Raw genomic sequence first — 15,960 nt, forward strand, 5'->3', positions numbered from 1 at the left:
AAATTTTTATATAAATGTTAAAAAGTGTGTTTACCCGAAACTGACGGAGAGTTAGCCAGCTCAACAATTTATTTTACTGTGCCTGAGACTCTAGTGGTGTAAGATATTTATTACGTTAGTTCCTATGTCTTTTCACTAGGGATGTCCCGATGCCACTTTTTCAGGCCCAAGTACAAGTACATCCCCTCATGTACTTGCCGATACCAATTACCGATACTTTTTCTTAAAGGGACAGGTGACTTTAAATGATCCATAGTACAACACTTTTCACACATTGTTTTATTACCTGTTGCTGGGGGTAATGGTAACACTCCAAGTGTAGGAGGAACACTTGACATTTCCCCAGGATTTTTAACTGTAGATATGAAAACTGTCATTGTAATGCCAATAAATAATCTACTTCATTGTGCATGTGTGCAGAAAGTTTCTCTAGAGTCATGCCTGTATTATGCAGATTTTTTTTATAATATTTTTTTTTTCTTTCCAGAATGTTCCGACTTCGCTTCTTGCCAGCAGTGGCAGGATTGGCAACTGTAACCCGCAGGTATCATGGAGTGGCTAATCCTGTTCGCCACAGGCGGAAGCTTATGATGGCAGCTTTTGTGGGGGTGACTGCAGTTTCTGCAAGTGCTGGATTACTATGGAAGAGGTAAATGCACGCATTGGTAGTTTCTGCAAAGAGCATTATCTTCACCTTCTATGACTCTAGAATATGTAGTGAAACTGCTCATAGGCCATGAGTAGTTAATGTTCGCTTGCTTCACTGCCAGGAATACTAAGTGGATGAGGGTTTTATTTTAAAACTTGACAACAAATGTTATGTGCATTCCAAGGACATCGATAGCTGTTTTAATTTCTGTTGCTGTGCAGAGGTGAAGCAGAACTTCAAAAAAAATACTAAGATAAAAATAAATAGAAAGATATAAAATTGCAAACCTGCTTTTGCTGTAATATTCAGCCTCCACCCCAAGATTTCTCCTGCAGTTGTTTGTTTCTGTCACTAGAAGTCCTCAATCTAATGACCAGCATCATTTAATACCAGTCCTCTGATCCCAGGTCATCCTGAATCCCCCCTAGTTTGTTACTGGACACTGCTCTTCCTTCCTATCAGCATGCTGCTTGTCAGCACCTTAACTGATTGGCTCCTTCTACTGCTCCTCCTTCTCACACTTCAGCCCTGATTCACAGTGGTTTGCAGGAGACTGATACCAGATCAAATTCTTACAATGCTTGCTTTTAATGATGTATCGATGAGCGAGCATTGATGTAGTTAATGACATATTAATGACAGCGCAATTAGTGAGCTGCGTTAATTTGCATCATCCAAATCTGCCTGATGTTGTTCTTTAATGTTACAAGCATCATAGTTGATCTTATTTTTTAATGAGATAAAATACACTCCTAATTTTATGCTTGCAGCAAATATATAACCTATAAATTGTGGAACATAAAGTTCTCCCAGTATTTTATTGGTGAAAAACAAGCTGAAAAAATGCTACATAATACAGGATATTATTCTTATCTTAAGTTTTGAAGGTGCATGCACTGAGGCCGATCTGAGGCCTGTAAGTCATGCATTAGGGCTGATATGAGGTTAAAGGCCAACTCCAGGGAGATTAAAAGTTTTCCCTCGCATTCCTAGGGGACAGGAAAAAGCTGTTTTACATACCCGATCCCAGCTCTCCTGATGGTTACCTTCCGCATGCTAGACCGGACCTCGCTGCCACTATTCCCCTCTGCTTTGGTGGTGTAAGGGCCGCTGATGTCATCAAGTAGAATGCAGGCTCTGTATTATTCATGAGGACTCAGAGAGGCAGTCCACAGGGGAGTGTAAGGGGAGAAGAAGAGAGCACTTCCGGGCGAGCTAAGACTGGTTAGGTAAAACCGCCTTTTCCTGTCCCTTAGGCTGGGTTCACACTTAGACGACAGCATTTTTATACGTGTTTTGGACGCACATTTTTGTGTGCATAAATCAAATCGCACGTTTCCTCTAGCAGATTTTAGCTCATTGATGTTAATGAGCAAACGTGCATAAAAAGCTTGTAAAAACGTGCAAAAACACAGCAAACGTGCTTTTTCAAGCGTTTCCTATTGAGTCTATGTGGCCAAGACGAGCTGTAATATGTAGGGATGCGCTGACACATTTTATTTGGTATCGAGTGCAATATTTTATTTTCAGGTACTCGCCGATACCAGAAGTCCCATTAGGGAAGCCATGTGGCGTGTAATGAATCGCCACCTAGCTTCCTGATTACCCGGGAAGCCAGGCGGAGTGTAAAGACTCGCCACCTGGCTTCCCAATTAGCAGGGACGCCATCTCCATGCTCCCTGGCCAATCGGGAAGCCGGGCAGCTTGTAATGACTCGCTGCCCGGCTTCCTGATACCGGAAGCTCGGGTATTGGGCTAGGCATTGGAGCATTTGGGCGGGTAAGAGTACTCACCCAAATACTTGGTATTGGCACGGATACTAGTATCGGTGCATCGCTAGTAATATGCCAAAAAAAAGCTTGTCTACTTTTTCCATCAACAGGCGTTGTGCTTATTGCAACAAAACGCTTGGATGTGGCCATAGAAAAAAATGGGATTGGGGGCGTCATTTTTGATAGTTTTTTTAGGGCAGAAAAAGCGCTGCAAAACGCTGAATGTGAACCAGGCATTAGGCATAAACAAGCATTTAATCCTTGCAGTAGGGGGGTATCCCCACTGCAAGGGGAAATGTTTTGATTTTGTTGAAGTTGGGCTTTATTGCATTTGGGCTGATCTGGGGTCTGAAAGAGCATAATTTGAGGCTGATCTGAGGTTTAAATATAAACGTTTTGTGTGGCAAATGTTACTAGAATAGTTTAGCTTACCATTAACAGCACTAGGAGTGCTAAAATGTAAAAACAAACCATATGACTCTGGCACACTTTCGTTTACTGGCATGCTGGTTGTCTGATGCTTGTAAAAATAGCACCAAATGTGGAAACGTTGCTGACCCCTGTTTTAAGCGAAGTGTCATGGGATGTTTATGGAACTATTTTGAGAAACGGTATCTGGAAAGTGTATAGACACAAGAAGGGAGTAAAATAGTTAAAGGTATTAAATCTTTTAGATTAAAAAAGTCACATTACAAAGCATTTCACTTGCGTAATTTAACAGTGATGTGAGGGTGTGTATTAGGTTCCAGTTCCTCTACAGCAGGGGTGCCCACAAGGTCGATCGCAATCTACCAGTGGTAGATCGCCATGTCCTCTCCTCCCGCCCGGGAGGGCGGGGGACGGAGCCGCTGTCACAGAACTAATGCAGAGCGGTGAGGAGAGAGAGAGAGACGCTCAGCCAGGATCTGACAGCCGGCGCCTCTCTCTCCCCTCACTGCTTGTCCGTTCTGTCACAGCGGCTCCGACAACCCCCCCCCCGCACGGCTGAAGTGCTCTTTCACTTCTCGTCGGATCCCCCGCTGCCTCTTTCCCGGGAGAGCAGGGGGGGATGCAGAGGAGAAGCTGAACCCATTTGTGCGTGGCCGAGCGGCAGAGGATCGGTACATGTCAGTAGTATGTACCAATCCTCTGTGCAGGACAAAGCATTATTGCGGATATGCAAATTCCTTAGATTCATGCACATAACCTACATCCATCTGAATTAACCAGCTCAAAATGCTGTTCAGGACATTTTTATCGGCCAAGTAATGTGTTTTGCCTATAAAGTAACGTTTGCATACCAGTAGGCAGTCTTTGTAGTACTGAATTGAAAATAATGACATTAAGGGGTTGATTTACTAACCTTATAAACACACCATGAACATGTATACACCTCTGTAGTGTGTTCCCTCCCAGCATGATCTATGGGTGGAATCTAAACACCTTTGTAGTGTGTACACACCCAGCAGGTGTGTTGTGCAAAGCCCTGCATGAATTTGCAAGGTGATGTTGTGTAAATTAGCTCTATGTTGTGTTGCTTGCGTTGATGAATGCAGGAATGTAAATGCATGAGCTAACCATTTTTGTCTAAACTGTGAAGCAGCATTATATATGCATCATGTGCATGATTTTTCCATATATGGCATTAGTGGAAATATGCTTTTAGAGACTTTTTGGTTGATAAATATGTTTTGCTGTGTAAAAATCACACGCACCTAGTGCGTGCGTGTGTTTAGGTTAGTAAATCACCCCCTAAGAGTCAGGAAAAATATCACCTTTTAATATGTATTTCAAACAAAAAAAACTTCCAATTGTTCAGTTCTTGAACTGAGTGTAAGTAAACCCTAACAATTAATTTCTCTTATTTGCTCCCCTTTTGTCTGCTAAATATGCTGTTTAAACTGTTTTTTATGTTTTTTTTTTATATGTGCGATAAATTATCTGTTGATTTTGCCAGACTTTTTGTGACCTAATAGCTTCCTGTGCTCTCAGCCTGTGCACATGGAGGGCTTACGGACATGAGGAGAGATCTGTGTTCTTTGTAATACACGATAAATGAAATAGGCAGGGCTGACACCACATGCTTTGAAAATGCACTTTGTTGTCATGCCGCATTTCTGGCACATCGCCAGTTATTTTTCTGCACTTGCAGAAAGGGAAAATGTGCATGCATTGCAGAAATGTACAACATGTTGTTTGTTTGTTTTTTTCCCCCCTCCTAACAGTCTTTAAGGGGAATAAAAGTGCAATGTAAAGCTGGTCATGTACAAGAATTTCATTCCTATTTGATCACACTCTTGAGAGAGATTATTTTTATGTGACTGTATATATACTGTCGGGCAGAATATACTGTTGAGGTGTTTAGTGTACGCTATCAGAATTAAAGACAAGAAAATTGCCACAAAAATTCCTGCCTGCAGGATCCTCCAATCTCCTGAAGTCATCTCTAGTTGTCTTTTGTACGAATCCTTAATAGTGTACTGAGCCTAAAGAGGGCCCTGTACTGTGGAAGTTATGCTCAAAAAAGGCAAGCAGAGGGCAAAGGACTACTTACCAGGATTGTTTGTGGGCTTCCTGCAGCTGATCTTTTCCCCATTACTGACTTACCGTGACTTGTTCTGCCCTGTATGGAGGCTGCCATCTTGGTAGAGGCAGGACTTTGTCCCCCCTCTGATAATAGGTGATCCTATGAGTGGTGGGGCAGTGATCAAGAAAAGGCAGGAAAGGTGGAGGAAACACAGATCCACAAATTGGAGGAAGTAGGAGCAAGTAGATTTGTGTACTGTAGTTCCTTAGGTAGAGCTTCCTCTACAGCAAGGAGAACAGTGAGAAGCACAGTAGTGACAATGGCAGATCACACTCCAAATCTCTTAAAAAAATCTTACACTCCGTGCATATATAGAGAGCTATGAATCATTACATTTTAGAAGTTCAGCAGTACATTTTTCAGGATACTGCTCAGTCACAATATGTTTCCTATAAGATAGGAAGTTTTTATTCTTTTAAGTTCAGGTCTACATTACAAATTCTGGATTACACACGAGAAAATATGTATATTTTCATGTTTAGTTAAAAAAACAATAAAACTGACCACATGTATAATGTAACATTGTCTAGGATATGCATATGTAGGTAGGTCTCGACTGTTGCTCCCAGTTCGTGCATGTGATTTCTATGGTGTGGGCGTTTTACGTAGCTGTGTTGGTTTTCAATAATAAATCCAGATCAAACAAATATATACATTGCCCAGTGAAGAATTTCTTGAAATTGTTGCTTAACCACTTATAGTCATCATGTTTACAAACAGCTGGCTCCCATTCTCTGAGTGCAGCTTCCCCGAACTTCCAGTCCAGTACATAATCACAGGGGACAGCCCAGAAGCTGTCTCTCTGCTAACTTGGAGAGAGAAGAAGGGAGGGAGTAAGGAGAAGAGAAGGGGAGTGGATTGCCTTGATGTGTAAGTGTGTGGACACAAAAAGCATAGTAGCATACACAAGAGTGGCTCCATTGGACACTGCAAGGAAAGGAGCCACCCTAATTCAGGATGCCAGGGCAAGTGCTCAGGGGACTGGCTGATTCTGCAGGAAAGTTTTAAACATCAAGGAACAACATCCATTGTAATTGATTTAATCTGCATTTAAAATAGCTTTCAACTTTAAAAGAACTATGGGGTAAGTTTTTTTTTTTTTTTTTTCCTTCCCATAGTTCTCTTAAAGGTGGGTGGACATATATTAGCGTCCTCCCGTGACCCAAAGCTCAGTATATCGTGAGCTACAGCTCGCAGTATATTGAGACCGCCGCAGCTGGGACAGATCCCGACATTACTGTCGAGATCCACCCAGCTGCGTGAGTGACAGCGGGCTCTGCCTATCTAGAGGCAGAGCCAGCTGTGCCCGCCCCCTCCCCTGTCCGTTCCTCCAGTCAGCGCTGGAGGATCGGAGCGAGGAGGGGGGTGGAGAAATCTCTGCAGGGAGCCATGACTGACAGTCACGGCTCTCTACAGGGAGATGATCGAGAAGTGAGCGAGTGACGGTATGAGTTCACTCACTTCCCGATCTATTGAGCCAATGTGTGACAGTTTCATGGTCACACATCGGCTCGAACTATGAGGTGAGTGATTTTTCACTCACCTCATAGTTCTCCTTTTAACATAACTTTAAAGTGCATCTGCATTGTGAGAAACCTACAGGCACAACTAGGCCGCTTTTATATACATTTTATGACAGACATTACACTGCTAGTCAAGAAGTTACACGCTTCTCTCTACACCAATGTCTGCTACAAGACTGATGACAGAATGACAGTATTTCTTCCTTCATTGTGTGCTTCCCTGTAATAGTTGGTAGTGTTCATTTGCATCCTTTACGGGCCTGTTTTGTTCACCTTTCTCTCTAAAAAGGTATAGTTTTAGGTAAAAGGTAACTGTAAAGGTCAGGGTTTTTTTTCTTTTTAAGATAATTTGTTAAACTATTGTTTTATGTCCCTTCTGTTTTTAGCTTGTCCCAGAAATAGAAATAAGAGAAACTTTCCCAAGTGGGGTAGACTGAGTTTGTTTAAAGGAATGTTGTGTCTGTAGCTCTGGGGCTCTGAAACATCTGGTTCCCAGTAGGAAGCATTGCAGTTAAGCCCCCCCAATAAATAAAAAAAAAATGAATGTGGGATTCTGTTGAGCAGTTTATCCCACTGTTTGTGCATGCCTGCTATTGATGAACTCTGGCTGATGCTGATTTTCCTAAAAATAAACATGTCTATTAGCAGACTATTGTGTATGTGTATTCTCACCACATGTGCATAACCTTGAGTTTGTAAAGCACGTTTTCATTTTATAATGACAAGTATTTATTATGTTGTGGAATGCTGAAGGTTTGTATTGAACCGGAGAATAAAAGAAAAGCTTACTTAAGTTTCCAGAAGAACTTTGCTAAAGCATAGCAATTTTAAAAGCAATTGTTTGCATGGGGCCTCTTATGGGAAAAGGGAAAATAATTATGCTGACAAAAATTATCTTAATGTTTTATTTAGGCACTTTGTAACTGAAATGAAATCTTGCCATTGATGCTTGGTACATTTTTGAGGTTCCACATCTTTCATCATGATATACTCTGCTAGAGTTGTTGCATTTTTTTTGTTTAAATGAGAACTATGGGGTTAAGGCTTTTCCCTAAAGTTCTCAGGGTAACGGGAGGACACAAACTAGTGTCCTCCCGCCACCCTAGGCTCAGTATACCGCGAGCTGTAGCTCGCGGTATACTGAGAAGCCGCAGCTGAAGCGGATCCCGACAATTATGTCTGGATCCGCCCAGCTGCGTGACTGACAGCTGGCTCTGCCTATCTAGAGGCAGAGCCAGCTGTACCCGCCCCCTCCACCGTCCATTTCGCCAGTCAGCGCTGGAGGATCGCAGCGGGGAGGGGGGAATCCAGCCCCTCCCCTGTCACGGCAGAGAACCGTGACAGGATCGAGAGGTGAGCGAACGCCGGTATGTGTTCGCTCACCTCCCGATCTACTGAGCCGACCTGTGACAGTCTCATTGTCACAGGTCGGCTAGAACTATGAGGTGAGTGAAAAGCACTCCCCTCATAGTTCTCCTTTTAAATCCCTTGTTATTTGTCAAATATGTCTGTATTTCCACTTTCACAGCCACATTGTGATAACACCTATTTTATATGTTACCTGTTACATAGCATAAGCTAAAAAAAAAAATGCTTCTTGCAGTTTAAATTGTGTTTACTTAGGTTAGGGTTTCTTGGCTTCTTAAGGGTTAAAATATCTACTTGGCTTTTCCTTCTTTGTAATGTTAGGAGGGGTTGTGAGGGGTTTGCATTGTATATTAAAAGAGAACTATGGCCAAACCTTTTGTGGACATTTTTTTTTTAATTTAAGGTCAAAAGAGGACATTTACTTATGTATCCCTGTGACCCAATACTCGGCATATAGCAGGCTATTGGCCACTAACTGCTGACAGCACAGAGCCACTCTGCATTCAGTTAGGATCCCGACAATATTGTTGGTAACCACCCGCTTCCTGATTGACAGCTGGCTCTACCTCTCTAGATCCAGAGCCAGCTGTGCCTGCCACCTCCCCTGTCTGCCCTTCCAGTCAGCGCTGGAGGAATGGAGAGGGCAATCCTTGCAGGGAGCGATGACTGACAGTCACTACTCTCTGCAGGGAGTAGATCATGAGCCAAGCGGTTTGTGATCACTCAGTTCTAGATCTAATGAGCCGACACAGCTGCAGTTTCACACACTGGCTCTAACTATGGGGATGAGTACATTTCACTCATCCCATAGTTTTCCTTTAATGACAGAAACTAAATCCTAAAATCTTAGACCTTAGCCTTTCTATAAGGACAGATCAGAGTGAAGGTTCAGAGAAAAACCTGGAATCAGCCATTTTGTTTGCCACAACAAGACATCTAAAAGGTAAGAAAAAAAAAAATATATATATATATATTTAAAAAAAATATGTTTTATTATGTTGTGTGAGTAGGAACAATCAACAAACATATAGGGGTGTTTATTAAATTTGAATGCAAAAGTGGAAATACACTTTTAAGGGATAGTTTAAAACTATGCCTCTCTTCTGCTAATATACCTATAGGACATTTTTGTAATGACAGAAGCCTGCCGAAAACAAAACTGTAAATGCGTTTTATAACTCTGTCTTAAACTCCTACTAGGATGGACCAGCCGTTAGGATGAGCACCTTGTAATGCTACATGAGGGAGCGGCATCCCTTTCCTGTAAGCTCAGATGGGAGAGAAAGAAGGCACGGTGCATGTGCTCAGATGAGCTCATAAAAGCTGACAGGAGAGAGAGAGCACACTGCACATGTGCAGCCCTTTGGAAAAGAACGGTACTCCCTCCTGTAACACTAGGGGTCGCTTGTCTGCCCTAGTAATAAGGAGACAGGACAAAGCCATTAAAAGGATTCACAGTTTTTCCAGCAAGCTTCTGTCATTGAGAAAATGGTCTAACAGGTATGTTAGCAGAAGAGAGGAATACTCTCTGTGTGTGTGTTTTTGTTTTTTAAAGGTGAACTAACCCTGTAACAATTGCTGGCTTCTTACGTACATAAAGTTCCTCAATCCTGAATGTATGTTAGTTTTTGCATATTTGAGACTTTCTACAGATCCCATCATGTAGTTTTTGCAGACTTGTGGTCCAAGAAGAGATTTATCTGCTTAATACTTTGTTACAAACATTAGAGGATACCTGATCGCTAAACCAGGCTGTGAATGTATGCAGTTCTCATCACTTACTTAAGTAGTCTTATGAAAAGTATCAAGTGGTTGTCCATAATATTTTCTGGTTGTGCTGGATTAAGCTGTGGACAACCAAGCAATGAGAAAACATTCAAAGAATAAATAAGCACATCAGATAGTAGGTAACTGTTGGTTTCAACAGGATTGAATGATGGTTTGACTTTAAGTGGAGTTCAGTTGACTGCAGCAGATAGGCATAGGGTGACCTCCATCAGGTCCAAGCCTTACCAGGTTGAAGATTGGAGACCATTACTTACTCACCTTGGTGTAGAACAGGTCTTATTGCTATCCTTGACATATGTGGTACGTTGATTTTTGGCCCTGATCGTTCCTGTTAACACCTTTTACACCTAACCTACATTAACGTTAACTCTTAATTTCACCCCAGCTGTAATCCAGTACTTAAAATGAATGCTTAAAGCCCAACTCGAGACAAAACTTTTATTTTGGGGAGGGGCTAAAGCCTCTGTTATCTGTATGCCTAGATGGAAGATTTACCCTGACTTCCTTTTGGCGTAGGAAGTAGTGGAAAACTTTCCAATGAAGCCACAGGCGAAGACATCATTTTCAAGAGTAAGGAAGAATTAGAACAAATTACAATGCTTTTATTGCTTTCTGTGCCTTCCTGTCATGGTGACAACCACAACCTATTTTGGGTATGGGGTCACAAGGGAAAGATTTTCTTCAAGAGTCACAGTCAGACCTAAAAATCTGTCAGAAATTTTAATTCCTTACCAACCGATCACAAAACAGAAAAACGTTGGCTGAAATTGCGCTTTAACCTTACAATATAATCCCACCCAAAACCAAAAACAACTCTGCGTAGTGCCAAAACCTGCTCCAAAAGCTCCCAGTTCCATGGTGGCAGCTAAGTTACATATCTTGAACATCTGTAGTGTTACGTTCACAAGCATATTTGAATGTCAAAGGTAAAAAAAAAAAGACAATCTTTTGGTTTTAAGTTTGTTGAAGTATGAAGACTACGGGCAGGTTAAATCTAATGGCACAGTTATAAAAGACAAACACTGTCATCCAATGCATTCTATCCTTGCATAGGTTCTTATAACCTATAGTAAAATCAGTGGTGTCCCAGAATCCGGAGTTGAGCTCTAAATGAATATTCAGGTTGTGTATGAGTGCCTTTTGTACTTTTTTAGTTATTTAACAGAATTAATGATTGTGTTTATTTTCTTGGTGTTCATATTCTGCATATTACTACATGAAAACCAGCTATCCCTTTGATTTTTTGAGTCCGGCCTTTACACATTAAAGCGCTTTGGCAAGAAACTGAGCGTCTATCTTGGTTAGACTATAACAATATCTGGTTAGTGAGCATTCAGTATAATTGTGTAACTGCTTGGTCCATTGTATGATAGTTGAGGTAGAGTGCACAGATCTCAGCTTGGTTTTAGTCATCCCAGCCTCATGGTTATGCTGATGGTTAATGGTAGAGGTGGCTGATCAGGGTGCAGTATCCATTAGATAAAGGGTGTTGTAGGGCCCTTCCGTGCTACATTAATCTGAAAGAGCTCAAGTGTTTCTTTTGTTATCATGTGTGAGGGAAGACTGCCTGATGCAGTAAAAGTTCTATATGTGCAGTCTTTTAGCAAATGACCTGTAACAGCAGTGCTCCTGAGCAAGAGAATATGTCTTTAGTGACCGCCTCCATAACAACATTCTCAGGACAAATGAAGCTGTTATTCATGGCAGTGAGTGGAAACAAACACAGATATTGGTGGTCATAACATACATTGAGGAGGAAATGCATTTTTGTGCACCCAATACCCATTTCTGTGCTATGTTTTAATGACCGCTTCCATCTGTAGAGGTTAGTGAAGTCGGTCACATGTTCAGCAAAATCTGTTTAGCTGCAGAGCAATGAGCTGCATCTACAAAATGTAGTTGACCGCTTGCCTAATGAGCCCTTAGGAAGGCAAACTCTCCTGGTAAACTCTGGGAAAAAATTATATTTTACACACCGCACCCACAAATTATCACTAAAAAGCTGTATGTAATGTTGGGGGGCACCTCAAAGTATATAAGTCTTACTTTGAAACATGCCAGCTTCTACACATGGTGTGGCTAGGCTCTAATTGAGAATCTACAGGCTTGTGAAACAACAGAGACAATCCTGATAGTCGCATCCCACCGTGCACTACGGTGCAGGCAGATCCTACATGAAGACAACGCTGCTTTGAGCTTAAGAGCACTACAGCATAATTTCTACACAATCACAGCTGCGTTAGGTGGACTGCACGGGCATACTCAACAGGTATTTCTGGTACTTTGCAAGGGGACTAAGGCCTCGTTCTCACGGGTGGCAAGGGGGCAGTAAAACCAGGTGGTAGATGTGTGGTTTTGCCACCTCCCAGCAAGTTAAGCAGTGCTGCATACTTTGTCAATAGTAGGGCAAAAATATACACCATGTCAGTCATTGCGATGAATGGGCATTGCAGTAGAAAATCTCCACTGTGATGGAAAAAAAAACTGCATTCAGGGTGCAGCAATATCGCCTCCTGAAATTGCAGGCAGCCATTGCTCCACCACCGGTGTAATCCACTGTAAATCATTTATCAGATGGGCAGTGGAGGCTGCCGCCCATCTGAATGAGGCCTAAGAGAAAACTAAGTGAAGATGTACCTATAATTAAGTCCTGCACACATTTGTTAATGATAGGCAATAGTTCTACTTTAAGAAGCTACTATGATATGTTAATGCAGTTAATGTGTCATTACCAAACGTTCACTGCTGGTAATTCAATAACTGTAATTTAATACACATTCAACAGGAAGATGCAAACATTGCTGCTTACATTTTAAGGTTTTTTTTATGTGCTTAAAACTCATACCTAGCTCCCCCCCCCTATTTCATGTGAAGGAGGGGGCTGTGGGAAGTTATGTCACTCTAATTAACCCTGTCTGTACTGTGGCCGCCAGATTCAGCTGTTCAACTGTTCAGCTGATTCAACTAGATTTGAACATTGTCCTAAGAAAGGGTTAAATACTTAGACGTGTTGTATGTTAATGAGGAGAAGCTCAGTCTGTCCCTCAGTTTGTACCGCTACTCTTACTTTCAAGCTGCTCAGAGTAGCCTGTAATGTGCACAAAGAAAATATTTTAGATATGCTGTGTGATTAGGAACATATAGTGGGGTTTCCTCAAATTTGATTGCAAAAGTGGAAATTCACTTTATACACTTTTTTTTCTTCTTCTTTTAAATCCACCCTCTCAGATGGACAGAAAACATTGCTGTCTTCAAGCATTGAATATTCTGCATTTGACTCTTCCAGGAATATCAGGTACCTGTGTCCCCCACTGCTCAGCTTGAGTTTCATCTGCTGGTGCTACGTCACTACAGGACATAGTGGGAACCATTCAGCACAGCAGGGTACCTTGCATCTGCCACACACACCCGAAAGTGTCTCCGCTGTAAATTTGCTGCTGGAGGTCGGCCAGAGTTTTTTGCAGGCATATTTTATTGGATTTTTTCTTTATTAAAGAAGAAACATAATTTTGTTCAAATTAGCAGCATTCTTATCATTATGTAATTATTACAAACTTAGCATTTTGAAAATGGCATACCTATGTGAAAATGTCTTCCTTAGAGTTTTATGTTCATATATTTTTGCTTATTGTCAAAGCCATGGTGGATGTATCTGATCACCTTCTTCTACCTTCCCCGGTACCTGGGACATGAAATTGTCAGGCTGTTTGTTTCTCATTGAATCTCTACATAGCCACTAGGATCAAAACAGATAAAGAGGAGGCTGATTTATACTTCTGATTCATTGTATTGAACTTGAGCTATTGAGGTCTGTAAGCAACAGTTTTTTTTTTAAACAAAGCGGTTAAAATCGCTTGGTGGAAAGGAGCCTGGAGCTCCCTCTACTGGCTGGAAAATAAATGTAACATTTTCATATGTAAAGTGTTATAATTACCCAACTAAAATAAATATAACATTAAAATTTGAGAAATGCAAGAAATAAAGCACCATGCATTACCTTTCAAATAAGAACAGACTCCCAAGGAAGACCATGTTCAGCAAGAGATATACAAAATGAGAAGCAATTTACCAGCTTCTGTTTTTCTTTTTTGGGATGTACTGTTAGGTAGAAAAATGTTTTCTGTCAGTTGAAATTTAGCTTGCCAGATCTTTACAAGTCACTTAACCTTTCATGGCTGTGTGCTTATACAATTTTTTTTTCCTGTCTATTTTTTCCAGATTTTACAGTAATTGTTTTGTAGTGTTGGGTGGAAGTCCAAAAAGTAGCCAATTTTTGACAAGAAAAAAAATTGTGCCCTTAACTGTTTCAAGCAAACCATTATCTCTTTACTCAGTTCTGCTGTATTTGTTTCTGCAAAGCAAATAGATCAGAAATGATGGTCAGGGCCTAATAAACACACATGCTATTAGGGCAGATAGAAGATACAAAAAGTCACTGCCTTATTAAGGTAATATAACAGGCAAACCTGTTTTCTGAGTATATTTTAGTCTCTGAGCACTCTTGGTTTAATACCACGTCCCCTAGCACCTATGCATCCCCATGAAGCTGTTCTGACACTCACGACAGTGGAGTTGGTATGGGCCTGTTGGTTTAATCCAAAAAATGTATGGAAATATCAGAGTTCTCGCACACTAATGCTACAGTCTGTTTATTTCAAAGCATCACAACACAGAAGCGCATACTGAACATAATATAGATTATTGTGCTTAAGTGGTGCTAAATAGTGCCAAAAATCCCTGCTTTAAATAGCCACTATAGTTTGATTCTTTTTGTTTTAATGAAAACTAATTTCTCTTAAAAAATAAACTAAACTATAGTAGCTATTTACAGGGGCGTCCCGAGGCTGGGTGACACCCGGAGTGTCACCCCGCCGAGACGTCACCGCGCGTGTGCGGCAGTATTCTGATACCTGCCGGCGGCCATCTTGGTGATAGACGCCGGTAGAGAGAGGAGGAGACAGCCACCCGGCGGGATAAGGATGCCGCCGGGTCCCCTCCTCTCTCCTGATACTGTCGGGCGTTCGGTCCATGACCGAGCGCCCGACTTTTCAGAGGTGCCTTGGCGCGGCGGTGTGGCTTCTACATATTTTTGGCAAAACTTTGTGCAACTAAAACCTCCTCTGTTTTTAACGCATACTGTTAGTCAGGATAATCTGGTTTGTTGCAGGCTGGCTGGGAAGTGGTGCTGGGGATTTGTTGTGTTTTGTATTGTTGTAAGCCTTCCCATGTGCACCCTGCTGCAAAGGCTAGTTATAAATTCATGCGGTTACCATGTTTTTCTAGTCAAAAATGTCACCAGTCAGCCGGACCGGACTATAGCCTTGCAATTTATGTTAAAAATTTTTTGGGACAGATAGAGCTTTCTTTTGGAGGTATATAATCACCACTGGGGGGGGTTATTTTTTTTATTTATTAATATAATGAAAAAAGTACCATGAATGTAAAAAAAGAAAAAGTTTCCCTACCTTATGTTATAAAACATTTATTCTTACCCATATTTTTAGTAAAACATAAAATTTGGGGTCACGGCGGGTAAATAGACACCAAACATGTCAAGCCTTAAAATTGCGTGCGCCCGCAAAATCGCGAAAAACGCCCATAGGTGACGATTAAAACGCTTTTACTGCTCATCAGTTTAGTATTATCGGTGATTAATGGCTCTAAAATTATTGCTCTCACTCCGAAGTTTGCGGCACAATAGGTGCTATCGTCGCTTTCGCACGTAGGCGCACCCGACTCGTATCTGCGTGTGTATGTGGGGGGCGGGGACTAATTTTTTGATGCTTCTTTATTTTTTTATGAATCTTTAATTTTAGTATTACTTTTTTTTGTACACACCGCTTTATTCCTATTACATAAGGGGCTAAGAAGCCCCCTATGTAATAGCCAATTTACATGACAGGTCCTCTTTATGGAGACATCAGGCCCCAAGACTCCAAGACCCCAAATGTCACCTAGGGACCCCCAGAGAAGCTGATGAAGCAGAGATCGGCTTCATCAGCTTCTGTAGCTGGAGAGTGACAGTGAATGCAGGAAGTGATGTAATCTACATCACTTCCTGCATTCGGGGACTGAGAGGAGATCAAAGGGAGTTCCCGGCTGCATCGGCACAGCGTATCTCGGGATCGGCAACGGCAGTGACAGCTGCTAATACAAGCGATCAAGCGTCTCTAGAGATGCCAGATCACTTGAATGTAAAGCGGCCAGCCGGGAAGCTGCTCGTCAGGCTCCACCGTCCTCTCGTCACAGATTTTTCAAGCCCTGTGTATGTATATGTGTATATATATATATATA

At 41.7% G+C, this 15,960-nt stretch overlaps 1 protein-coding gene across 4 annotated transcripts in view; it reads left to right on the forward strand.

Annotated features, from left to right (window-relative positions):
• MICU1 (mitochondrial calcium uptake 1) overlaps positions 1–15,960 on the forward strand; it is a 175,228-nt gene that overhangs the window by 17,691 nt on the left and 141,577 nt on the right. For all 4 annotated transcript variants that reach the window (XM_018562911.1, XM_018562912.1, XM_018562913.1 and 1 more), the window contains exon 2: positions 488–649. In XM_018562911.1, the coding sequence (XP_018418413.1) occupies positions 489–649 (161 nt within the window). In that variant the 5' untranslated portion in view covers position 488. The remainder of the gene's footprint in view (positions 1–487; positions 650–15,960) is intronic.

This window comes from Nanorana parkeri, unplaced genomic scaffold (genome assembly GCF_000935625.1).
Source record: "Nanorana parkeri isolate BGI_ZX_2015 unplaced genomic scaffold, ASM93562v1 scaffold612, whole genome shotgun sequence".
In the NCBI taxonomy this organism is placed as follows: Eukaryota; Metazoa; Chordata; class Amphibia; order Anura; family Dicroglossidae; genus Nanorana; species Nanorana parkeri.